Source organism: Sinocyclocheilus anshuiensis, unplaced genomic scaffold (assembly GCF_001515605.1).
Source record: "Sinocyclocheilus anshuiensis isolate Anshui unplaced genomic scaffold, SAMN03320099.WGS_v1.1 scaffold6, whole genome shotgun sequence".
Taxonomy (NCBI): domain Eukaryota; kingdom Metazoa; phylum Chordata; class Actinopteri; order Cypriniformes; family Cyprinidae; genus Sinocyclocheilus; species Sinocyclocheilus anshuiensis.
In genome coordinates, this window is record NW_015547668.1 from 1,012,801 (window position 1) to 1,040,387 (window position 27,587).

The 27,587-nt window shown below is 36.3% G+C and overlaps 1 protein-coding gene across 5 annotated transcripts in view; it reads left to right on the forward strand.

Moving 5' to 3' along the window:
• LOC107702683 (calcium uptake protein 1, mitochondrial) overlaps positions 1-27,587 on the forward strand; it is a 76,277-nt gene that overhangs the window by 35,236 nt on the left and 13,454 nt on the right. For 2 of the 5 annotated variants that reach the window (XM_016505069.1, XM_016505075.1), the window contains exons 5-10: positions 3,316-3,359; positions 8,363-8,374; positions 18,420-18,425; positions 19,455-19,569; positions 22,101-22,183; positions 24,693-24,893. In XM_016505069.1, coding sequence (XP_016360555.1) covers positions 3,316-3,359; positions 8,363-8,374; positions 18,420-18,425; positions 19,455-19,569; positions 22,101-22,183; positions 24,693-24,893 — 461 coding nt within the window. The remainder of the gene's footprint in view (positions 1-3,315; positions 3,360-8,362; positions 8,375-18,419; positions 18,426-19,454; positions 19,570-22,100; positions 22,184-24,692; positions 24,894-27,587) is intronic. The other 3 variants (XM_016505070.1, XM_016505073.1, XM_016505074.1) reach the window with 3 other exon arrangements.

The following is a 27,587-nucleotide window of genomic DNA, read 5'->3' on the forward strand; positions in this document are numbered from 1 at the left end:
TGGGGATACCGGTGTTGTCACACGTCAATTAACCGGTGGGAAAATTTCCTCACCGTCACAACCCTAGCGTATAGCAGAAATAGAGTGGAAGACGGCTCAAATTAGTACGTAACACTTGGATGGACGGCCATTCATCCATCCTCCTCCTAGCCAAATGCCCTGTAAATGTAATTACAAAGAGCAGTTTCACCAGCTTTATTAGAGTTTAGTGCCTCATTGGGTTTGTATAAAGTGTTTGTCTTTTTTTTTTTGTTATCCTGATGGGCCAAACACAGTTCCCTTGTGTAAACATAGCAAAAAATAACTGTTTGCTGCAAGAGCTCTTGAATAATGTGTGGCACCCATTGTGATGAAGTCACAGTTTTTGCTGAGCCCTTTTGTCATTTATGTCATGAGGGTTGGATGTTTTCATAGTGGAGATCATCTGACATCCAGAGCAGCTGCGCTTCACGGAGAAACACTGACTGTTTGATTAAAGCGTGGTTGCGTCGAGAATCTGTTAGCTGGTATTCGTCTGCTGTGCGATGTACCTGCACAAGCAGCACGCTGTACTGTCATTCAGAAAAAGTCATCCCTCACTGTAAAGTGTGTTTCTTACTGCTTTTACACTTGTGGGTGGGATGTAAGGAGACCCACAGTGTGCTGAAGCGGTTTGTGATGTCGTTTAAGTTAGTTTAAAGAGTCTGGCTTTCCTTTAGGGAGAGAAGAGTGTTTGTAAAAAAAAGGGAGAGTGAGGAAGTGAACATAAAATTCATTATTCATCTGGCTGCGAGGAAATCTGTTCCATAATTCATCCTGTTTCAGCAGCAGAATTAGAGAGATATGCTCAGCTCAAAGGCTGTCCGGGCTTCAAACAGGAGTTAGGCCCAGCTTTTCAGTCGTAATCTCGGTCGTCTCCTCGCCTGTCACTCAGATTTTTTATGGAAAGAGAATGCAACTTCTGATAATAATCCAGCGATTTTAATGCTTATAAAAGACAAATAAAAGGCATTTCATCTTGTGATTATTATTAATTTTATTTGGAATTTAATAGAAATGATTATTCATAATAAATAACTGATGTGTATATACATGTGTGTGTGTGTGTGTGTGTGTGTGTGTGTGTATTAGGGATGTAGAATATGGTCATGCAGAATATGTGCTTTATAAGCTCTAATAAACAGCCAATATGTTATTAATAGGCATGCTAATAAGCAACTAGTTAATAGTGAGAATTGGTCCCTATTAGTGCTATCAAACGAATAATTGCATCCAAAATAAAAGTTTTGTTTACATAATATATGTGTGTATTGTGTATATTTATTATGCATATATAAATGCACATACATGCATGTATATATTTCAGAAAAATATGTTATGTTTATTATATTAAATACATTTATATATATTATAAATTATATGAATATAAATATATACATGTAAATACATTTAATTTTTTTTAAAATATATACTGCATGTGTGTGTATTCCAAGATTGTTTCAGCGTGTTTTTCTTTATTTTAAAGGGAGGCGATGGGTGTCGTGCTCGCAATTTTATATTTTCCCCCAAATCGCACAGCCCTAATATACATATATAACAGTTTTATTCAGCAAGGATGCATTAAGGTATTAAGTGACAGTAAGGATATTTATAATGTTAAAAAATTATATTTTAAATAAATATTGTTCTGTTGAACTTTCTATTAATCAAGTAAGCGGTAAGCAGTTTTAGCACAAAGATAAAAAAAATTATTTCGCTCAAAATATTAGAATGATTTCTGAAGGATCATGTGACACTGAAGATTGGAGTAATGATGCTGAAAATTCAGCTTTGATCACAGGAATAAATTACATTTTCAAATATATTCAAATAGAAAATAGTTTTTTTAATTTTTTTTCAATTGTAATAATATTTCACAGTATTGCTGGTTAGACTGTATTATTGATCAAAGTAATGCATCCTGGTTGAGCATTAGAGACTTTTTCCATTCCATAGACGTCCATTGTAAGTGCACGCTTGTGTTTACTAACTTAGGGACAAGTGTAAATTATTTTTTGTGGTAATCATTTGTGGTTCCTTTAATGGATTGCACAATGGATAAAGTCTTGGCTCATGAAGCTGACTCTAGATCAGCAGAGTCTGTCCTGTTCAGCTCATTTCAGCCCTCTACTGCATTCAGCACAAGATTAATGGAGAATCGATTCGATGCTGAACCACTCTGACATTTATTTGGAACTTCTGGAACATGGAAATGAGACTTAACAGCTTATATTAATCACTCATATACGTCAGTAATCGTCCAGTTCCTGTAGTGACATCTATAAATGTAAATGACTACAGGGATTCAAAGATGGGTTTATGAATAGGCTTGTTTATGTGTGATAAAAGCTCCCTTCAAAATCTAGCGAGTTGGCTATTTAGTCAGCAAGTCCTCATAGGCACTTTACCACAGAGAAAGCCATTCCAAAACAGACAGCATGATCATGCATTTTAACCACATTCTAAAGCATCGTTGCATGTAGAGAAAACAATGTATTGAGACAAAATATATATTTTTTTATGTTTTTGAAAGAAAACATTTTTGTACTGCCCAAGGATTTATTTGATCATAAATACAGTAATATTATTACAACTTGCAATAACTGTTTTCTATTTGAAAATATTGTAAAATGTAATTTATTCCTGTGATCAAAGCTGAATTTTCAGCATCTTTACTCCAGTTTTCAGTGTCACATGGTCCTTCAGAAATTATTCTAATATGCTGATTTGCTGCTAATAAAATACATTTATTATTATCAATGTTGAAAACCGTTTTTCCTGCTTGATATTTTTGCATATTTAATCATGATACACCACCATTCAAAAGGAAGATTTTTAAAAAAATCATATTTTTGTTTAGCAAGGACCCATTAAATTGATCAAAAGTGAAGTAAAGGCATTTTTAATGTTACAAAAAGTTTCTATTTCAAATAAAGAATGTTTATTGAACTTTAGTGGGGGAAAAAAATTGTTTTCGACTTTGGTAAGAATAAGGAAGCTTCTTAAGCACCAAATCATCATATTAGAAAGATTTCCAAAGGATTATGTGACACTGAAGACTGGAGTTACTGTATTTTTGATCAAGTAAATGCAGTCTTGGTAACATAAGAGACTTGCTTTAAAACATTACACAATCTTATTTATTCCAAACTCTTCACTGGTAGTATATACAATCATTTAGTATCCAAATTTAGTTTAGTCTGATAAAATTGCATATTTTATCCAATATTTGTGTATGTTTTGGAACAGAGCCAGTGTGTTTGACTGTGTCTTCCTCTCTGTGTCTCTCTCTTACAGACCTTGGTCTGGATCAGTTTGTGGTGAAACGCTATGATGGAAAGGTAAGCAGCGAGATCTGTGTGCGTGTGCATATGTGGGCGAGTGAGTGGGAACCGAATAGTTACTTTGCCATTGTGCAGCTCGACAGGATGACGCAGGATGGAGACGTTTGTTCTCATTCACTCTTCATAAAAATCTTTCACTCTCTCTCCACAGAAACTCATCCACAGCTCAATCATGAGCACGCTTTGAGATGGTCACTCTTGTGCAGTCTAAAAAACTTGTTGCACGCTTGAAACGTTTTGCATGACAAGTTACACATACATTCTCATCAGGGCCATTTGTTGTCATTTATATTGTCGTGTGTGTTTTCTGCAATTTACGAAAGACTGATCTGCCTCCAATCTGTGCTTTCTGGTTCTTGTTGCATCTCTTTGTTCTTGATGTCTCTAGGTTACAATCTTTAAACACACCTCTGCTGTGTCTATCCTTGCCTCAAATACTTGGCCTCTCTCTGTTTTGTTTTGTCCTCTAGTAACAGAATAGCACAGATTTTTGGTCAATACCAATAGCAGATCATTTATTTTAGAGAACAGATGCTTCCGATATTATAAGTCAGTACTTTTTTCAAATAAAATGTTTTTAGCAAGTGTGGGGGAATCCGTAGACCTTCAAGCTACAGTGTAATTATGTAAAAACATGCTCTTTTGTTGATTTTGATTGCTTCCATTGTCCTCTTTTGTCGCTTTGGATAAAAGCATCTGCTAAATGACTAAACGTAAATTGATATTTAAAGTAATTAAATAAAGTCTCTTATAATTAAATATAGAGACAAATAAGAGAGCTCTGCAAGCTGCTGGAAAAAAAAAACTAATTACATTGAAGCTATTTTATATTTTTACATAGTTCACTTAAAATATATATCAAATAATATAATTTCTAATTTGTAATCAGAGCCATATTTGTAGCAAACATAGTTTTTTTATATACTATACTACTTTGAAAAACGCTGAACTACTCTTATGCTATGAAAAAATGTCGCTAGAAAAAGTAGTCGCTACTTTTAGTTAGTTGTTCCAAAACACTGTTATTTATACTAAGCCAAATAGGCATCAAAACATAATGCTTCAAAGAAAAGAAAAAGTTGTTCCGGGAGATCTGCATTCTGCAGAGTTCAGTTCCATCCCTGAACAAAGAGCCCCTCTTTAATTATCGAGTGTTCCTGAAGATATCAATTAGCTGGTTCAGGTGGAGCAGAACCTGGCTTAAAGCGGCATTCACACCATGTCGTAATTACCGTAATTCCGAGATGACAACATGAGACATTCTACTCGGAGCTGAATTATGTGTTTCTATGGCAACACTATCAACGCCAAAGCCCTCATGTGCTCCAGACCTCGTTATTACAACTTGTAAACTCGGAATGTTCTGAGAGTTATGACTTGGACCAGTGACATCTGTACCACGTGACAGCTGCCAGGTTCACTTAGTCCGACGACATGGAAAGCTATGAGTAAAATTACAACTTGTAAACTCGGAATGTTCTGAGAGTTATGACTTGGACCAGTGACATCTGTACCACGTGACCGCTGCCAGGTTCACTTAGTCCGACGACATGGAAAGCTATGAGTAAAATGTCACGTGTTGTCATCTCGTAATTACGACATGGCGTGAACGCAGCATAAGAGCCGGTCACACTACACTTTTTGTTCCATTGACTTCCATTTATATATATATATGCAAATGCATGGAAACAATGAACGCAAGCTCAGTGGCATGATTCATGAAGCTACCTGAACAAACTTTTGAGTTTCAGTGAGTTGACAAAACCAAACAAATCCAACCTGGTTTAGAACAGGTTCACAAAGCTCGATATAAACGTTCTCTGTTAACTCGGTTTCAAAACCAACCCACCTTTCTTCAAACTTAATGCAAACTTGCCTGGGTAAAAACCTTGCTGTGTTGCAAATTTCAAGTTTGGTCAGCTCTGCCCTGCAAATTTGTATCAATAGAAAATTGGCGTGATCATGGCGGGACCTCTTATCTGAAATAAAAGAACACAAACTTTAAATCTGGAGGTTTGCAGTGTTGAATTAAAGTGGAGTAGATTGCGTCTTTTTTTAAAGTGTATGAGTGTGACATCATATTACAAAGTTGAAGCATCTGTAGAAATTTCAGGTGCTCAAAGTTTAGTGTGACCATGGTTTTAGTCCACCAATATCACAAGCATGCATGGTCTCAGTTGATGATTTTCACTGGGTTGTTTGTGGTTTCAGGACTTTGTCCCATTTTCCTTGTACAGGAAGCAGACTCTTGTTTCCAAAGTCATTAAGAGGGAACATTAGTCAAATGACCCGGTCAGAGAGCGGCTGTCACGGTACAGGTGTACCTTTGAACGGGCTGATCTCTGGACTGGGCTGGGTCACTTAATGACTGTTTGTGCTGGTCGCACTCACATTTTAACTAGGTGTATTTGTTTGCACATTAGTACTAATGAGTTGGTGAATCATTCTCAGGTCAAATGCTCATAAATCACTCGTCAGTTTCTCAATGAAGTCTAATCACACCAGGTTTTTCTTTTTATCTATCCAATGTGCATTCAAGATCGTGTTCAAAATCGCAGGCGATTCATTGCCGATTATAAATGCGATTTTGCGTAGCTTGTCAGTGATCTACGACTCTGTGTAGCTAATGCCGCTCCATCTAAAAGCACGTGCTGGAGATTTACTACTAATCACAGAACCGGCTTTACTGACGAGATGCGCATGAAAATCACATTCGATTATTTGCACAGCCCTAATTTCTGCTATTCTATTGGAATTGGAAAAATAACTCCAGTTTTAAACAGATTTCCCAAACACTCCTCCATCCGCTGAGGGTTGTACAAATACTGTAGATAGTCCCGCCCCTAAGCCAACATCATTGGTTGAGCCTTTGTAGGTTTTCCACTTTAAAATTTTACCATGATAAATGTATCTTTCAAATACCGTAGTATATTTTTTTATTAGTACTGTACTGTGGCTTTTGCTCTCATACAAAAAAGATTGTGTAAGCTTATATAATCTGAAGAGATCACACAATTATAGTTTTGTTGTAGTTTAAGTAATTGTAGTAGCTGTTGAATTTTAGTGGAAACCATGGTAAAACCTGCTCATTCCTCAGTCCTATATAAATGCATAAGGTAACATGTCTTAGATCTACAGTGGTGTGAAAAAGTGTTGGCCCCCTTCCTGATTTCTTTTTTTTTTTGCATGTTTGTCACACTTTAATGTTTCAGATCATCAAACACATTTAAATATTAGTCAAAGATAACACAAGTAAACACAACATGCAGTTTTTAAATGAAGGTTTTTATTATTAAGGGAAAACAAAATCCAAAACTACATGGCCCTGTGTGAAGAAGTGTTTGCCCCCCTGTTAAAACTGTGGTTTATCACACCTGAGTTCAATTTCTCTAGCCACACCCAGGCCTGATTACTGCCACTGTATATAGCCTTTGTTTTTGTGATATTTACTGGCAAAATTCAATTTCCATGTTTTGTATATGCCCTCTTTCCATTTCCATTTCCCTCTCTGTCTTTTTTTGTTCTTGTTTTGTTCCCTTGGGTATTGTTGGCCTTAGGGATGTGGAATATGTCTTGTTTCTTCATTTCCATATCTCTGTCAAATCTCGTGTCCCGGCAGGACTGATGGATCATCTCCTTCTTCCACACTTCCTCGTGTCGCCATGGCCACTAAATCCTGGATGGAGTAATGCAATTCCAGGAACCGTATTTCTAGCAAGTTAGCGCATGGGTGCACTATGCTAACAAACACTCTTGTGTAATTGTTTTGCTTTCTGCGATCGTGTGAACACACCAGCACTTTTAACCTTCTTGTTCATGATCTATCAACAGTATTTTGCAGGTCATCGCAGCTGGTGCTTTGCAAGTGTGACTTTCACAGCTAAAACCGGTTGTGTGTGTGACAGAGAGAGTGTGTGTGTGCATTCCCTTCAGCCCATTTTAATGCGCACAGGCATTTTGCAAACACTATGTATGTTTTCCAACAATATGACGTTAGTGTTGGGGAAGCTACTTTGAAACTAGTTTGTCAAGATGAAACTAGTCAGTCTATCTCATACTTTAAAGGAATAGTTCACCCAAAAATGAAAAATCTGACGTTAATTACACACCCTCTTGTCGTTCCAAACCCATAAGACCTTTGTTCATCTTCGGAACACAAATTAAGATATTTTTGATGAAATCCGAGAGCTTTCTAGAGAAAGGAAAATTTTAAATTGCATCATATGACCCCTTTAAAATAGTCAATTTGACATCAGTGGTTCAACCGTAATGTTATGAAGCTACAAGAATGCTTTTTGTGTTCCTATTGAATTACTGGATCTCACCCTCAAAAATATCAATGTGAGATTTAATTTAAAGTAAAAGTGACCACATCTTGAGGTTGCAGAGAACAAATTGCCGCTAAAAATGTTCTTGTTAACTACTGTCACACTATTAAGTTAGTAGCATATGGGAATAAGAAAAACTTTCATAATACTGCTTCAGATCCACAATAAAAGATCATTTATGATTAGAATGGATGTAATGAATAACTTGTGGTTGATTTCCAAGATTCGTTCCGTCTGGTTCAGTCAGTGAGTGAGCCGTTAGACCAATTCAAACCCATAACTTATGAGTTCACAAACATTTTTCAGTCTTTCACATTAAATGGCTCTTGGTTCCCAACCTTAGTAGCATCACTACTTGTAGCTGATTGCTCCCCAACACTGATAATATGTAATTATCTGTATGAACATGTAACTGTATATCTATGTTCAATCTCTTTTAACACATGACTTCATTGTTCCTCTAGGCATCAAGATGTCCTGCATTGTTTTGTTTTATTTTCATCAAGGATATAATTGTTTTGTTGCGTTTGTGGTGACCGTGATTAATTTGTGCTCTTTCTGTGTCCATCTAACCAATAAACCCCGTCGTTCTCTCCTCTGCCATCTTTTTATTTCTCCATCCATCCCTATGGACCCCCCTCCCCCTTTCTGTGCACCCCTCCCTCTCTGCAGGACTTCTGGCAGGTATGGGGCGTGTGCCAAGCTGCATGGGACTGCGTGTGCGTGAATGCGTCATTTAGCCTCTGTAGCGGAAAATTTCACTAGACCTCTTAATCCTTCTCTCTCTCTCTCCTTCTTCTTCTCCTTGAGTTGTCAGAGAGGAAATCCACATAAGTTCCCAGATGTGAAGCTCTGGCCAAACAATGCATTAAAAGCCTCTACATTTCATTGAAAATCACTGGATGGGTAATAAAACTTGGCCAGCCCAGCCAGATGAGCGAAAGAGCTTTAGCTCAGCAGTATGACTACAGCAAAGGAGGAGTGAAGTTACTGACAGTGCATTTTCCAGAAGAGCAGAGTGGAGAGGCTGACTGGAGCGAATATCAGGCTGGATCAGATAGCATATGGCCAGATGGTAGTTGTAGATGGTTGGTTGCTACTAGCTGAAGTCAAAAGAGCTCATTTCCAAGTCTTTATGATATTCTGATCTCTAGATATGGCGCAGGTCCCTCCTTCATTGTAACTCTATGGGATTTTTATGCCTTTTTATCATTAGCCAAGCGCAAACCATAAATCAGAATGCTCCTCACAAAGCCACACAATTAGAGATATCTTTCATTTAAAATCTCTAACCACAAGCGATTTTTTTCTTCACCTTTATGTGTTATTGAAAACAGGGCAGTGGTGACATTTACTCAATGATTAGGACACACCCAGACACACATACTGCACGTTCAGACCCATCTAGAAACATTAGGGATGTTCATTTCGGTTATTTTTCCTAACCGACAACCGACGCTCGTTAACTATTTGTTAACCGTTAACCGACAAGATTATTTTAAATTAGAATTGAATTAAATTAGAAAGGATAAGTGTCTGTGACCTGTTAAAAAAATACTAACATTTGTTTTCCGGGGATTAATTTTACATGCGCAAAAAGCAGCAAACAACAGAACATGAGGATTCACATGGTATAATGTTTGTAAACATTTCGCGTCGGCATTAGACCTATTTCTGAATGAAACAATAAAATGCGACTTATACGCGACATGTTTTTTTCCCCTAAAAAAACACTTTTTTTTATACACGTAGCATATTTTAACCATGCAGCAAACCTTTTTAAATATTTAGATAACTATATTTGATTACTAAAAAAATTTATAATTAAATGACTTTTTAAACCGTTTAACTGATTGTATTAATCGGTCAAAATTGTTACGGTCGGTTAAACAGTTAAAATGAACATCCCTAGAAAACATATATGTGCACACATATATATATACCACACCCCAGTTTGGGACATCAAGGCAGTGATAAGCAATTTGAATGAATGTGAATTGATCTGGAAGTTTCTGCCAGTCCATTCTGCTGACGCCCACCCGTGTTACCCACACGTTCAAGGTCTAAGCGTGTGCACATGTGCAGTGGGGTCTGTTATGGAGTAGTGTTGAGGGAGGCCAGCTGCCGTCTCTCCCTGCTGAATTATTGAGCGTAGAGACTCTTCTTTGTGTGCCGTACAGAGAAAGCAAGAGTGCGTGTTATGTGCATGCATGTGCAAATGCTCATGTTTAGGAATAATGCAGCACTGGGTATCAGAGCAGTGAGCCATAGGCCTCAGTCGGGGTAGCGCCATATTTGATTTCGGATGAGAAAGGATGCGAGGCTCTGAGGGATGGAAGTACAGTGTGTTCAATACTGTTTTCTGCCAGTATGGCAACTGTTCAGCTGGAGAAACGTTTAGTAGGCAAAAGTTCATTTTTTGAACAGAGTCAACCCTGAATCCATTTACCTAAAGCAAGCTTTAAAAACCTGATATAGTTTTTCATTTATTTATCTTGTAAATTGTCATTTTATATATTTTGTCAACTTGTTACTCACCATGAAAATAGCCAAAGAAGCTGGAGTTGCTTTAAAACTCCAACCAACCAACTTGACATTTTCTGTAATCATTTGTGAAATTTATTAGCAATTTCTAAGGAATCAATTATATCATAATTAATAGTCAATAACAATGCCAGTAAGTTTCACAATTTACAGTTAAACTGACTATCACAACAAAAAGAATAAACATTCCTTCCTTTTAAAAATGATTAGTATAAATATTATCAAATTAAATTAAACTAGCATGGAGCCTTTAAATATTTCTCATTTATGTAAGTGCTGCTTGAAGTTCTTCAAAGAATTTATTATTACATAAACAGTTAATAATAAAATAGAACCAAGACACTTTAAGAAATTAAAAACATAAAAAATGACAAAGTTGTGTTTGAAGTTGACAATAGAAATAAAACAACTGAACAAAGATGCATATTAGGTCAACTGTTTAAGTAAAAAAGTTCATTATCTAAACTATCTACACAAATCTCATTTTTAAATACTATAATAAGTGCATATATCATATAACAAAGACCATTTGAAATAAGGTGTTACCTTAAATGTGACCCTGGACCACAAAACCAGTCATAAGGGTCAATTTTTCGAAATTGAGATTTATACATCATCTGAAAGTTGAATAAATAAGCTTTCCATTGATGTATGGTTTGTTTATTTTGGCCGAGATAAAACTATTTGAAAATCTGGAATCTGAGGCTGCAAAAACAATCAAAATATTGAGAAAATCGCCTTTAAAGTTGTCCAAATGAAGTTCTTAGCAATGCATATTACTAATCACAAATTACGTTTTGATATATTTACGGTAGGAATTTTACAAAATATCTTCATGGAACATGATCTTTACTTGATATCCTAATGATTTTTTGCATAAAAGAAAAATCAATAGTTTTGACCTATACAATGTATTTTTGGCTATTGCTACAAATATACCCCAGCGACTTGAGACTGGTTTTGTGGTCCAGGGTCACAAATTATATTCCTAATCAAATGTTTAATAAAAGTATTTCAATATTTTTTAGAGCGTTCGCACATGCATGTATTTGGCTATAATGATCTGGTGTTAAGAGTTTATAAACTAGCCTACTCTAGTTTTGCTGGCCAATGTTTCTGGAGATAACTACACTCTAAAAAATGCTGGGTTAAATACAACCCAGGGCTGGGTAAAATAGGGACAAACCCAGCAATTGGTTTGTTTTCACCCAGTGGTTGGGTTAAACATGTAACCCAACCGCTGGGTCAAAACAGCCCAATTGCTGGGTTTGTCCCTATTTTACCCAGCACTGGGTTGTATTTAACCCATGTATATACAAATGACCTTGTATAGTTAGTCTGTGGTGACAGCACTCTGGTATTGAATTGAGTTGGTATTCGGTACTATAGACAGTAGTATTTATTATTATAATTATTATTATTTTTAAATATTGACTTACTAAAGTAGCAGTGTAGTTTACATCCCAAGTCAGTTCTGGAATGATGGGTCTAATGATCATTTAATCATTCTAATCATTCAGCACTGGGTTGTATTTAACCCATGTATATACAAATGACCTTGTATAGTTAGTCTGTGGTGACAGCACTCTGGTATTGAATTGAGTTGGTATTCGGTACTATAGACAGTAGTATTTATTATTATAATTATTATTATTTTTAAATATTGACTTACTAAAGTAGCAGTGTAGTTTACATCCCAAGTCAGTTCTGGAATGATGGGTCTAATGATCATTTAATCATTCTAATCATTCTAATTTATCTGAATAGTATCAATTCAGTTGCTAATTGAATTGTCTCATTCTATTATTTTTTAGGAGTACATTTTTGTTACTGCTAAAACACATAGACAGCCTAGTCACATTATACCTCTTGCTTTTTTTTTTTTTTTTGTTGCACTGTTCAAGAAGGCTCAATTGTGATTACTGGACAAGGGTTAAAAAAAACATTTCATAAAGATTGCAGGAGAGGATAATATCAAGTAAGTAATTAATAGACAAAATTACTTTATACCCTATAACTGTCAGCAATATGTAAAAAAAAATGTCTTGAGATTTAAGGATTCGACTCAGTCAGTAAGCGCCCCCTAGAGGTAGACATTTTTATTTCTCACAGGAAAGAGTTATCAAGTGGATCTAACAAAACCTGACAAGAACATATCAGGGTTGTTTTTCATCTCAAAATCAAAAAAAATATATATATACATATTTTTTTATGACCATTAAGATTTTTTTTAGATTTGGCATTTTCATGACAATCTCCCCAAATTTAACATATTCTGTGAAAGAATTCCTTAATGTTATTTGTAACATATTTATTTGTCATTGTGTTGTGGTTGTACTTGATAATATTGAAATACATACTGTATTAGAGTATAGTATTTCTGCAATACAGTTACTGTGAGGATGGTTGCATTTAGGTATAAATTGTGCTTTATTGTCATGAAAAATGTCACAATGTTTCTTAATAGTCCTTCAAATAGGCTAAATTTTTTGTCTGTGTTATTTCTTTTACTTTTGATTTTGGGATGAAATGTGACCAGTATCTGATCTCTGGCAACTCAAAAAGATGAATGTTCCTCTCTCTCTCTTTCTGTCTGTCTCTCTGATGGAAGCGGCGACCGTGCCTGTGCTTTAGATCTGTGCATGCCCTGCGCTGAATGCCTGCGACTGACTGGCTGCAGGACAGGCTACTAGTGGGATGGGGTAGAGCTGGCGTTATGTAGCGCCCCCTGCCTGCGCTCGGTGACACCACAGTTTGCCCTGGACCCAGGAACACATTCTCCCTTCCTTTCATCTCTGCTCACTGGGCCTAAAACTGCATGAGCACCAAGCACACAGCATGAGTTGACTAACGTTGGGTCAAACGTTATGTTGTTTTGGACAATCCCTCAAACCCTTGTAGGTACCGCTATGTACTGTGATGCCACCTTGATTATGTGATGGATGGGTGGGTGGTAGGTAGGGGGCGGAGCCTGCTATGTGTGGGATGCTGATAGGGCTGCCACCATGGCAACCAGTCTGATGTCCTGTGGCTGACCTTTTTTCTTTGACCTTTCGGTTCAGCAGGTGCCTTCCATGAACAATCTTGGAGAAGTGTGAATCAGACAGTAATACATGTACACTTCACTCTGAATTTGGTTTACATTTGTCACATTTAAAATGGATAATTCGCCCAAAAATTAAGATTCATTTAGTCAGCCTTATGTCACAAAAGAACACAAAAAGAAGACATTTTGAAGAATGTTCGTGCTGCTCTTTTCCATATAATGACAGGCTGCCAAGCTCCAAATAGCAATAAAATCCTCATAAAAGTAGTCCGTATGATTTGTGTGTGAAGTCTTCTTAAAGTCTTATGTTTGTATGAGGAACAGACCAAAATTTAAGTTAAATCTTTTCCTTCACCGTAGCTCTCAGATCTGTGGCATTAAAAGCATTGTGTGGTTACAAGACATGCAAGAAACAGTAGAGTCATTGATGGCAAACCTGCTGTGATGCACTTTAATGAGGCAATTGCAAAGATTTGAGAGCTAGAATGGACGGTCCGATTTATTTTGAAATCCTACTTATATTTAAGCTCAACTTAAATGTCTTAAAGTTTCTCATACAAAGCTATTGTATGAATTTGTATGAGCCGTATCGACTAAAAAAAAAAGTCATATGGACTACTTTTAGGATATTTTGTTGTTGTTTTCATTTTTGAAGCTTGACAGATTCTTACTCCTTTTACTTTTGTGTTTAGTGGAATAAAAGTACTGTTGACAGATTAGTATTTATTATAATGTGTGTGTTTTTTTGTTTGCACATTTGACTTGATACTAAAGTAACAGTGCAGTTTACATTCCGAATCTGGAATGATGGGTCTAAATAATCAGTATTTGAATTTGACTGTGTATTTTCAGTTCAGTGCACATAGGGGTTTATTTGGCATTTGTAATGAATGAATGCATGAGTGTAGATTTTTTGTTTTGTTTTTAAAAATGGGAAGTACTTTCTAGTTGAACGCACTCTTAAATCTAATTATATGAATGGCTGTGTTGTTGATTGTAGTGGCGGTTCCTACTGCTGGCTGCCATCGTGTTATTGATGGGTTGCAGAACAGGCCATTACTTCTGAAAATCTGACCACAAATGGGATGTATTACCAGTGAAAAGATGGTGCCATTCTGGTTTGGCAAGCAATCTGATTTATTGTTGATAGAAATTAATATTGTGGGGTTTGTATAAACTGCAGCAGTTCATAATAAATCATCTCATGAACATGATTGAATGATTAGCAATGCTTGAATCAAAGTCGCTCAGAATTCAGACCATTTTTGACCGTGTTTTTTTTATTTATATATTTTTTTATATTATATTATATCCCAATATGTCTCAGGAGGAGAAGGCACATCTTCATTTTAGACACCAAAACTTAATGCAGACTTGTGTTTATCTCCATTGCATTGCATTGCTAGAGATGCAAAGAATGCAAGCCGCTCGCTCAATTTATTTGAAGACAAATGTATTTGGCTATAAGTCTGACCAGGAGCTTGCAAAAATGCAATTTATAGATCATCAATATCAGTTCATTTCCGCACATTTGGACTAGGGTTGTGAACGGTGAGGAAATTTTCCCACCGGTTAATCGATGTGTGACAACACTGGTAATACTGGTATCACCGTGGGGGCGGAGCGTTCCCTCTTTTCCTCGCATTCCTTCGCTTTTAAATAGCTTGTAAAAGTGGTGTGCGCATTTTACTTTCACTTTCAAATAGCGGCAATTCGGAGTAAAGCAATTGTTCGTTTGAACCAATTAATAAGAAACAAATGTTAAAAAAAAACTTCCAAAATCACCTTAGATAAACGGCAAAAGTCAACAGGCTTTTCAAAATCCAAAATATTGCCAGACAGGCGCTTTTGTATCTCGTTTCGAAACTAAATCATCCACGATCGTCTTGTCTGTCTCACCTCACCCCACTCTTCTTGTCAGTCAGCTCGACTCACTCTCCTCACTGGAGAAATGAAATCTGATCTGTGATGCGACTGTCGTTCGGCACGCTGCATTCAGTTTTTAATTGTAGTGTCTGTTCTTTTACTGAACTAAATTATTTTTATTACTATAAAAAATCTAAACGACAGTGGGGGTCGGTGCCGTGGTGGGCAAGTGACGTAACCGATGTTGCAGCTTAACACCATCAGCACCATCTATCGCGGCAAGCCTTATTTGGATGAACTGCTTTCAAACCAATTGCAAATCATATCAAGTTTAGAAAACCACTTTTACACTGAGCTCCACACCAAAAGCCTGAAAGCGGAAATCCTTGGAAAGCTCACCAAATCCAGACCCAATCTCCCAGTTTCCCCTCATTTGGAGAAAGGCTGAATTTTGTCTTGGGCTTAGTTTTGGACAGTGCCGTAGCAGCATTACTTGTGAAGTGTGGGTTCATGAGTCTGAGACTTCACAAACGTTTATCAAAAATAGAGCTAACAGTATTTCCAGCTAGCCTATCCTGTAACATTTATCATGCTATAGTGCCTCTTTTAAGCATTTTAAGCTGTCTTACGTTTTGTAAGATTGAGTGTTTTCACTGTAGTCCTTTTGGTGAGGCCTCAAGTTCCACTTGAAAGTGGGGATCTGACATGCGCTTTATATGGATTCCTGAAGAATTGCAATTTATGTAAGTGTCACTTGTTAATCCCAATTTATAATGTTGTGTAAACAAGCATTTTTAAGTTTTGTTTACATTTATTTTTTATTTATTTATTTAGTTCGTAAAGTGTCCCTAAAATTTAGTCGACATTTCATCATGAGCATCTTATATTTAGAAATTTGTATATTTGACTGCAATAGTTTGCAATTGATAATGATGTGGAAAATTACAAAAATACATTTTTGTATTGTAAATGTAAATTCCAACATAAATTTTGCCTAGGGCCTCCAACCGGCCCTGCCTTCATTAACCAACTTTTTCTGTAATTAGAGTAATAGCAAATGCTGCTTGTCTCAGCAGAAATTATGTACTTTGCACCTCGAAAACAGACTCAATTATTTGAAACATGGAGCAAAAAATTCACCAGTAGTGAATTCCTCCCTTGTTTGTGTGTGTAACTGGTATTCCCTACATTAGGAGGACCAAATGTCCCCACAAGTAAACCAGTACATTTTGACATTTTCTTGGTCCCCATGAAGATACAAGCTTATGAATCATATAGAATGAAGTCTTTTGAAAATCTAAAATAGCAGAAAGTTTTGTGTGAGGGGTTGCTTCAGGGTAAGGCAATAGAAAATATAGTTTGTACAGTATAAAAACCATTACGTCTATGGAATGTCCCCATAAAACATGGAAACTTGTGTGTGTTTGCCAGTATTTCTTATATAAAATAGCATAATGTTCTATTCTAATCTTATCAAGTTATGGGTTTAGTTTGAGTTTAGTGCTTCTGCAGACCTTGTAGTGACCTTTAGCTGTCAGATTTCTGTATTCACTGTCTCACGGGTGAGAGAGGGAAAAAATAAACAAAATCTTGAATTAGCTCTGAAAACATGGATAGAGCACTTCATACAGCTTAAAAATATGAAACAGTGGTTCCATCGAAATCTACAGTGATGGCACACACTAGAGAGCTCATCAAATCAAACACTGAGCTGCCAACAATTTCTAATGTATTCTAGCAGTGATAGAGTATATATATGGTTAGAAATATCATAAAGATGGAGAGAAAACAATGCTCCAGGGGACCAAAAGGGTTTTACACATTTTTACACTAATGCCAAGAATTCAAAACAAGTTTAAAGCAGCCTAAAACTTTTCATGCCCAGTTTAATATGAGCACCAGCGAGAGTTAATCATAGTGTGAACACACATCCTGCTGAGCACCCTTTCTTAGTGTTGTTATGAGACCAGAATTTAAGAAGATGATAGATCATTTCCACTGAAATGTCATCATTTTACATCCAGATTGTGGATACTGAATTGAGTTGGTACCTGGTGTTTGTTACTGATGCTATAGAAAGACTTCTGGTTTCACTTTATTTTAAGGTGTCCTTGTTACAGTGTAATTATACATTTAAGTACTGAGTAATATTAATTAACTACATGTATTTACTATATGGTTAGGATTAGGTTTAGGCTTAGTGCTACTTGCATGTAATAAAAAAAATAGCTTTCTCTATTCTTTTCTGTTCTATCTACTTGTTTTCTTTTTGTTATATGTATATGAATGTGTATATATATATATATAAACCTCGCTACGTGTACTGCGTTAGGCTAACCAAGACTTGTCATAGCACTTGCATATTAGTGCTCTTTTGTTGGTTTTGATTGCTTCTAATGTCATAATTTGTAAGTCGCTTTGGATAAAAGCGTCTGCTAAATAACTAAATGTAAATGTAATTATGCATAATTTATTGTTATTATAATAGTAAGTACATGTAACGTGTAACAAGGACACCTTAAAATAAAGTGACCACACTTGTTAGTTACATTTTTAGTACTAAAGTGCCAGTGCGTTTGACATCCCTACTATTAACATTGGATAAGACTGAGCGTCTCTTGGGTGTCTCTGAAGGTGACAGCAGGGATACAATAAGCCCGGAGCATATTAGCCCCTCACGGCTCCTCTTCACACACACACACACACACACACACATACACAAGTTTGCTTTTGTCAGCACCTGCAGCACAAGTCTATTCCCATTCGGACCAGTTTCAGAGCGGTACAAAAATAACCTGTGTTCACCTTGTCCCTTATTCACCTTATTCAAAAAGATTTGATTTGCAGAATGTTGAGTCTGATGTTCAGAAATTAGTATTTCATAGATATGCAATAATTAGGGTTAGAGGTTGTTCAGACCTGAGGTAATAGCAGTAGCAATGCAAGCATTGCTAAGGAGATTTTCAGTGGGAAATATTATTTTTCAATATCTGATTTTGATGCTAAAGTGAATATGGAGGCATGTATCGTGTGTTATCGGCTTGTATCATGTCGTCACAAAGGGAGTGTGTGTTCAGTGGGAAGTGTGTGTGTGGGATGTTGCATAAATGTGTTTTCGTGTGTTAGCATGACGTGAAAAGGGCTGGATTTGGGTGTTTGCAATGGTGTGTTTATACACTTATGGTGTGTGGTGGACCTGATTGTCTGCTCAATGGTCAGGTTGTTTTAATCCATTCTTTCTTCCCCTTTACTCACTGATGGAATCCACCCCAGACAGAGGTAACACGATACATCGGCAGAAACTGAGCTCTGGCATGCTATTTGTGTGTGTGTATATGTGTGTGTACTTCCACTCTTGAGGATTCTGATTCTTTCTATGTCTTTCTATGCCAAAAACAGGTAGAAAACTGTGTTCACACCACTGTGGAGTCACCTTCGTTCATGCTCATAAAATGTGAACCAGTTTACTTCAGAAATGTCAAATACTGTGTGATCTTGCGTTTTGTGAAGCGAAGTCAGTGACTGTAGCACTTACTATTTTGTTCAATACAGACATATCTCAAAAACATAGTAAGCTGCCTACCTACATAGCATTCTTGATCATCATATTAGGCACCTTTATCACATGCAATTTAGGTGTGCACCTATGATGTTAAGAACTGCAGTTAAGGTAGTCAGCTCACTTGATTCAAACATTTGAACACACATGTTGACAACCTCCGTGATTTAAATGGTCAAATGCATCTATTATGACCAAATATGCTGTTTAGGTAGGAATCACACTTCATTTGAGCATTTGAACACTCGAATGAAAAATGTTGTTGAGGTAGTCACCGTCTTGATTTAAACATCTATGATGCCCAAAAGTGCTGTTTAGGTAGGAAGCCCACTTGATTTAAACATTTGGCCACACATTTGATGCTCAAAGATGTTGATTAAGCAACCCACTTGATTTTACCGCCTTGATTTGACTGTCAGAACATGCTTGATGTTCCAAAATGCTGTCTAGGTAGGCAGCTCACTTGGTTTTGAAACATGTGCTGATCTATAAGTGACACTTATGAAATGTCTGTTTTGACACCCTTTTCTTGATGTTTTATTTTTGCTTGTGTCTTGTATGACTCTGCATCACTTGCATGATTCTACTGTGCTGTGTCAGTGTTAGCATGCTAGTTCCCTTATCTCTGCTGCTCTGTACAGACTCTGTGGAGCTCAGCTCTTAAACAGGACTCAGATGCTCCATATGGTGTTCAGCAGAAGCATTGCTGACTCTCTCTCTCTCCTCTGTTTCTCTGTGGGCATCTGTAGAAGATCTCTCAGGACAGAGAGAAGTTTGCCGACGAGGACAGCATTTTCTACACACTGGGGGAGTGTGGACTCATCTCTTTCTCTGACTACATCTTCCTCACAACTGTCCTTTCCAGTAAGTGTCTTGAATGTATTTTGTGTATATAGGTCAATGACGTGACGCTACGTGACGTCCATATGGTTTGATTAAATTTAAAAGGGTTAAAATTTCCAAATAAATGTGCAAATTACTTGCATACATTCTCTTTTTTGTCTGTTTTAATTAATTTTGAGAGAATATTTGGGGAATGATTGCAAAAAATGACAATGTGGTGTAACCGTAAAAACTTTGTACAAAATAATTGATCTTGTTAAAAAAAGGTGAAATTCTCAATAAAACACCATATTAACTAGTTTGGCATAATCTTACATTTAATAGTAAATAAAAGTAAATGGAGCACCATTGTTCTGAATATTATAATTAGTTTGGGGAATTATGTGAGTCAAGTCAAATTCCTGAAGTGTCAAGGTGGTGTAACCACCATTCAAAAAGCCGTTTTGTTAATATTTTCCAAGAAGACCATGTGACAGGAAATTATATCACAGAGAAGGACCCCTGGTGACACTAACCGCTGCATGCAAAGTTTAGTAACTCTCTTTAAAATGTGAGATAACTTGACATTTTTAGGGTATAGTCAGGTATTCTTAGGTATACATGTCAAAAGGTATGACTGCAGGAATACATTGATAATTTAACATTATTATAAAAATGAGTATTACCTTTAAAAATTACATTTGAAATATTCCCACCAAGGCCATGTGCTTACATAGGTGTCCATGATAATGCCTGTCAAATTTTATTTTAATTTGAAATGTCAAGTGGTGTAACAAGTGGTACACCATTTGACTCCTATTACAAGACTTTCTGTTAGGGGCCAATTTAGTCAAATATCACTAGTTTATGATGCTAATTAAAGATGTAATATAAACCAACCTACTATTTGGAACTATTTTCAAGTGGTGAATGATATATTATTTTGAGAAAGTGGTGCTTTATCTACAACTTTATTATTAAAGCTCTGTAAGTCTAGGATAAAAAAATTATGTTGCACAACATTAGTGTTTTTGAAATGTTTGGGCTAGCTTTAATGCATATTTCTATTCCATTCACTTAACATTTTAAAGGGATAGTTCACCCAAGAATGAAAATTACCACCTTATTTACTCACCTTCAAGCCATCCAAGGTGCATATGACTTTCTTCTTTCAGACGAATACAATCAGCATTATATAAAAAAAATGTCCTGGCTCTTCCAAGCATTCTAATGGCAGTGAGATAACATAATTATGTTGCACAACATTAGTGTTTTTTTAAATGTTTAGCTTTAATGCATATTTCTATTCCATTCACTTAAAATTTTAAAGGGATAGTTGACCCAAAAATTTAAATTACCCCATGATTTACTCACCCTCAAGCCATCCTAAGTGTTTATGACTTTCTTCTTTCAGACGAATACAATCAGAGTTATATTAAAAAAAAAAAATCCTGGCTTTTCCAAGCTTTATAATAGCAGTGAATGTGTGATATTTTTTAACCTCTTTTTCCCCCAATAGATGCCACAATACATTTATTTATTTATTTTAAAGATTCTTTTTGGTGTTTTGTCTTTATTATGAAACGGGAGTGGAGAGCAGACAGGAAGTGAAGTGGTAGAGAGAGAGGGGGGTAGGATCGGGAAATGTCCTCGCGCCGGGATTCGAACTCGGGACGCCCGTAACCCAATGGCGTTATATGTCGATGCACTGCCCACTAGGCTATCGGCACCGACATGTATTTCTTTTAAATCTCTTTTTCTTTTGCTAGCTATTATGACAGTGTTGTTGGACTTAATACTGACACCTACTGGTGTGGATGAAGCATCATAAAAGCAAATGTTTGCACTTTGTTACCTGGTAGTTTATTCCGCAACTAGAAGTTTATGATAATAAGGGGGTTATAAGGAAAAGGTGAGCAGTATTGGGTCATGTGATTTCAACATGGCTGCCACCATGACGGTGGACCACCCTTATGTAGAAGTAAAGAGCTTTAATTAGGCCTCTGATATAACTGAATCTTTATTTGATGTGAGTAGAAATGTTTTCTTTCTAAGTTTTAATGAAATGACTGATAACAGTGAAACAAAAAGTTTTTTTTTTTACATTTCTTTATAAAATTTCACATGCTGAATATGAAAATCACATTACTTTTTGTGTATCATTAACATTAGTTTAACAATTTAAGTTCCAGAAAGCGCTAGAATATTCCAGAATGTTACAGAAATTTCTAGAATGTTATATCATATCATATATTATAGCAAAATATCTTTTAAAAACATGCACAATTAGTACAAAAAATGTATCTGTATTAAATGAATGTTTCATAATTAATGATACAAGTTCTAAAATGTACCTAAATATTTACCAAAATACTGATGCTTCGTGAAAATAAATATTACAATAATAATTAGCATCACAGAAGAACCATAAAATATGTAAGTAAAAAAATTTTTTGTCACATTGTGTATTATTTTTTTAAACTGTTAAGAAATGCAGAAATTTTATCTATGTGTTAGTGAAAGTAAATGTTGTCATATCTTTAGGTTGCAAACTCTGTTTCGTCCCTTTGCAGCTCCTCAGAGGAACTTTGAAATCGCCTTCAAGATGTTTGACTTGAACGGAGACGGAGAGGTCGACCTTGAGGAGTTTGAGCAAGTAGGTGAACACAAAGTCCTTCAAAGGTACAGATGAACACATTCCATTAGTACACTGTCAGAAAACAAAATGCAAAAATTGTTCCTTGAGGCTGGTGGTACAACAGCTTGTGACTTGGGCAGTATCCTCAAAGGGACATCTTTGTACCTTATTACTCCTAAAAGGTTCATAGTAGTACCCTTAGGGAACATATTACTATTCTAAGGTACTAATACTATTTAGGGGTAGATAAAGGGTACAAAGTTGTCCCTTTTATTGTGTACTACCCCAGTGACAAGCTGTTACTGCACCTAAAGGTACAACCTTTAGTGTAGCCCAAGGTGCTTTTGCACATTTTTTTTTTTCTGTCATCGTAGTGGCTGTTTGTGTATTTTGGTTACACGTGTGTTTTCAGCTGTTTGTTTAGCTTACTTTTGCCCCTCAGGCTACATTTGCCTTTCATTTGCAGTCAATGTGAGTCATTCACCTGGTAGTATCAGGTCTTTCTCTTTCCAAAAGCATTCTGGGTATATGCAGTGCCTGTTGATAAACACACAGTATGTGCTCAACCAATATAGTAGCCACATCAAAGGGAATATATTTAATGCTCTTGTCTGAGGACATGGACCTCCAGTAGACGAGTCAAGAGGGTGACATTCAAACCACGACTGACGCAAAGGGTCAGAGCATAGAATTTTGCCAGTTTGTCGGCCCGGTTTTTAAGAAGTTTAGTTAGAAATGGAAACTTAAAAAAAAAAAGTACCAGATCTGTTGAAACCACATTATTAAGTGTCATTGGCATAATCTTTGGTTTCGCCTTCGGTTTAAAGTCAACATGAAATCAAATGGACCCTATTTACTTTTGTTATTGTATGTTCAGACTTTTTGCAATATGTACGATTAGTGCATATTCCAAAAAAAAAAATTAAATGCATGTTCCGCCTTTAAAATTACTTTCTTTTATGTGATGAATTCTTCATTCTCTCATTGATTATTTAACAATCACTTTTCACAATCTAATCAATTCCCGATGGATAAAATCCCACCCTACATTTATATCACTTGGAAATATGTCAAATTGATAGATGACTGATGTTTGATATAATTACATTTATTAAAATTAATTATTTAAACAATTGAGCTTATTAAGCCTAAATATAAGCTACTTAAAGGTTTCCAATAAGTTGCGTATTAATAGAATGTGCGGTCACAGGCGTGGGTTTATCACTAGGGATGTAACGATTAACCGGTTGAAAATCGATTTAAATATGTAACGATTCAGATTGGTTGAGATGCTAAACAAATCACGATTCAATTAGGGGTAGTTTATATGAATGTATGTGAGGGGAACTTACTGTCATTAGAAAAGTTTAGATGGTATTATTTTCTTTTCATCTTGCCTCTGTATAATGCATATTAAAGTACATAAGTGCAGCGCTGCTTTGTTTACAGCGGAAACCAAGGAAACGCTTTAAGCGCCACCTGCTGGCAGAGAGTGAATCTGCGTCTCGTTCAGCTCGTCTGCTGTTTCTGTTTCATGCAGAAATTTTTTATGTAGGCCTATAGTTTCACAAAACTGAAGTCAAATCATTCTGTTTTTGCTTCAAACTTCAAAAAAAAAATCGTGAATCGAATCGACTCGTGGCTTGAGTGAATCATTACATCCCTATTTATCACAGATCATCCCATTGAAGAATTTAAGGTTAGAGCTATTTGTTTTAGGAAACCTCTCATAACATTTAAAAATCTTTAAATTTACAATTTAAAAGTCTTTTAAAAATGCTACACTTAGACTCTATTAAGGGAATATATCGGTCTAAAAATGCTGAATCTTTAACAGCATTTCAGCCCTCTTGGAATGATTGATTACGCAGCAGTATATAGTTACGCAGTCATTTATTGATCGTTATCTTTAGTTGCTTTTGTCCCAGAACCGCACATACATCACTGCTAACATTCACACCTTCACCCTGAAAAGAGTCCTTGAATTCCTCCCAGAGCTCTCTTCTCTTTTCTGTGGAGTTCTGCTTAAGTTCAGTGTTCTCCAGTGATTGATCAATAATAAGTTTATAATTGAAAGAATGAGGCTTCTGAAGAAGAGAGGAACTTCTTTTCTCTGTCCCACTCCTTTTAAACCTCATTCTTCATTCCTACTTCTCCTGCTGTTCCTCCTCCTCCTCTTCTCTTCCTCCTTCATTTCCTCAGCCTTCTGACTCTTCTTCTCATCCTTTTCCTCCTCCCCTTCTTCTCATCTTCCTCCTCCTCCTATCACTCCTCCTCATCCTCTTTCTTCTTTTTCCTCCTCCTTCTTCTCTTTATCCTCATTCACCTCGTCCTTCTTCTCTTCCTCCTCCTTCTTCCCCTGCCTCTCCATCTCTTTTGGAATTGGCTGCATCGCTCTCGTCCGCTGATATTCGGTGTGATCTGGCAGCCAACACATCGTCCAGGTGGATACTGTGCCTTGTGTTAAAAGGAGATTCCTCCTCCCTCTAATGCATATTTACATGAGTTATTATTTCTGTTTTTGCAGGTTCAGAGTATCATTCGCTCTCAGACCAGTATGGGCATGAGACACAGAGATCGCTCCACCACAGGAAACACTCTGAAAACAGGAGGCTGCAGTTCAGCCCTCACCACCTACTTTTTCGGGGCCGACCTTAAGGGCAAGCTCACCATCGGCAGTTTCCTGGAGTTCCAGAGGAAATTGCAGCACGATGTGCTAAAGCTTGAGGTACGGCACAGAAGTCGGGGAAGATGGAGAAGTGTAGATTATATATGAGAGATGACAGAAGAATAAATTGAGGTTGAAAGTTGTCAGCCAATGTCACCAATGGAAGCGCAGACTCATGCATAATTTACTACGGCAGCCTCCCTTCCAGGACAGCACGCAATATTCTGTGTGGAATAAGGAGGCATTAAATCTAATTTAGTGTTATAGGAAGAAAGAAGAAAGAAAGAGAACAATACTCACAAGATACCCAAAGGTCTAAATAAGGGAATAAAAGGGTCTAGATAAGAAGTGTTAATTTCCTCTTGTGTCAGTTACAAAAATTACCCACAAACCTGTTAGTGGGTAATTAACACACACACACACACACACCAAATATATATGTATATGTGTGTGTGTGTGTGTGTGTGTGTGTGTGTGTGTGTGTGTGTGCGTGTATGTATATATATACTGTATATATATACACACACACACTACCAGTCAAAATTTTTTTAACAGTAAGATTTTTAATGTTTTTTAAAGAATTCTCTTCTGCACACCAAGCCTGCATTTATATAATCCAAAATACAGCAAAAGCAGTAATATTGTGAAATATTTTTACTATTTAAAATAACTGCTTTCTGTTTGAATATATTTTAAAATGTAATTTATTCCTGTGATCAAAGCTGAATTTTCAGCATCATTACTCCAGTCTTCAGTGTCACGTGATCCTTCAGAAATCATTCTGATATGCTGATTTACTGTTCAAGAAACATTTATTATTATTATTATTATTATCATTATTTAAAACAGTTGAGTGCATTTTTTCCAGGATTCTTTGATGAATAGAAAGATTCAAAGATCAGCATTTATCTTAAATAAAAAGCTTTTGTAACATTATACACTATACCATTCAAAAGCTTGGAGTCAGTATATTTTTTTTTTCGTGTTTTTTTTGGGGGGGGAAAGAAATGATAGAAATTAATACTTTTATTTAGAAAGGATGCTTTAAATTGATCAAAAGTGATGATAAAGACATTTATAATGTTACAAAAAAATTCTGTTTCAGATAAATGCTGTTCTTCTGAACTTTCTATTCATCAAAGAAACCTGAAAAAATTATACTCCGCTGTTTTCAACAATAATAATAATAATAATTTTTTTGAGCAGCAAATCAGAATATTAGAATAGATTTCTGAAGGATCACGTGACTGGAGTAATGATCCCAAAAAAATCAGCTTTGAAATCACAGGAATAAATTCCTTTTAAAAATATATTAAAATAGAATACAGTTATTTTAAATAGTAAAAATATTTCTACATTTTACTATTTTTGCTGTACTTTGGATCAAATAAATGCAGGCTTGGTGAGCAGAAGAGACTTCAAGAACATTCAAAATCTTACTGTTCAAAACTTTTGACTGGTAGACCCCGATCTACATAAATGTGTCTATCTTCGCGCGAATCATTCGTGATCCAGCTTTACCTCCAGAAGTCAAGTCAAGTCTGCCGTACAAAAACACTGCAACTCACAAGACAAAAAACACGAAAGCGTGTGAACGCGCCGCCATCCTCACAGAAGAAGTGAGTATAAGGTTTTTTTTATGAATCTTGGCAAATCGCGTTTCCTAATAATGTGCTAGTTAGCAAGTTTCACGATGAATGAAAACTAAGGTTTACCGTCTCTCAGAGAGCGGATTGCTGTTGTTGGAGCTGGGAGGGATGTATACATGTATACAGTATCCCTTGACGCGAGCTCTGTCTGCTCGATAGCATGTCAGCTGATCGAGATGAATAGCGCAGTCCGGAACGCTGTTGTTGAGCCATGTTTCCGTGAACGCAACTCACAAGACAAAAAACACGAAAGCGTGTGAACGCGCCGCCATCCTCACAGAAGAAGTGAGTATAAGGTTTTTTTTATGAATCTTGGCAAATCGCGTTTCCTAATAATGTGCTAGTTAGCAAGTTTCACGATGAATGAAAACTAAGGTTTACCGTCTCTCAGAGAGCGGCTCAGAAGAGAGGGGCGGGGTCAGCAGAGCTCATTTGCATTTAAAGCAGCATGCAACAAAACAGCTTGCTCTGAAAAAAGGTAAAAAGGGTATTGTTTTACAGTACCATTGAGAAATTTTAACCAAAGTATGTTATAGACTTTTCATTATGACCCTAAAGAATCATATCAAACTGTGGAAAATGGGCATCCAATGACCCCTTTAATAGAAGTAAATTGCTAAATAAAACTATGACATTATTTTTTAAAACATCCTCACTTTACAGCATTTTTACACAAGTGCCTAAAACTGTCGCTTGGAGAAGTTGCCACAGTTCTTCTGTCAGTTTTTTAAAATTCAACTTTTGTGAATATGTTGACATATCTATCTATTTATCTATCCATATACATATATGTGTGTGTGTGTGTGTGTGTACAGGTTTATATATCCTGGTGGGGACTTAAACCTGAATACACACAGACTCATGGGGAATCGTGTCATGGTGGGGACCTAAATTGAAGTCCCCATGGGTACAAAAGCTTATAAATCATACAGAATGAGTTCTTTTCAGAAAGTAAACATGCAGAAAGTTTCCTGTGAGGCGTAGGTTTAGGTGTAGGGTGATAGAAAATACAGTTTGTACAGTATAAAAACCATTATGCCTATGGAAAGTCCCTACAAGGATAGCAAACCAGACATGTGTGTGTGTGTGTGTGTTTTCAAAACTT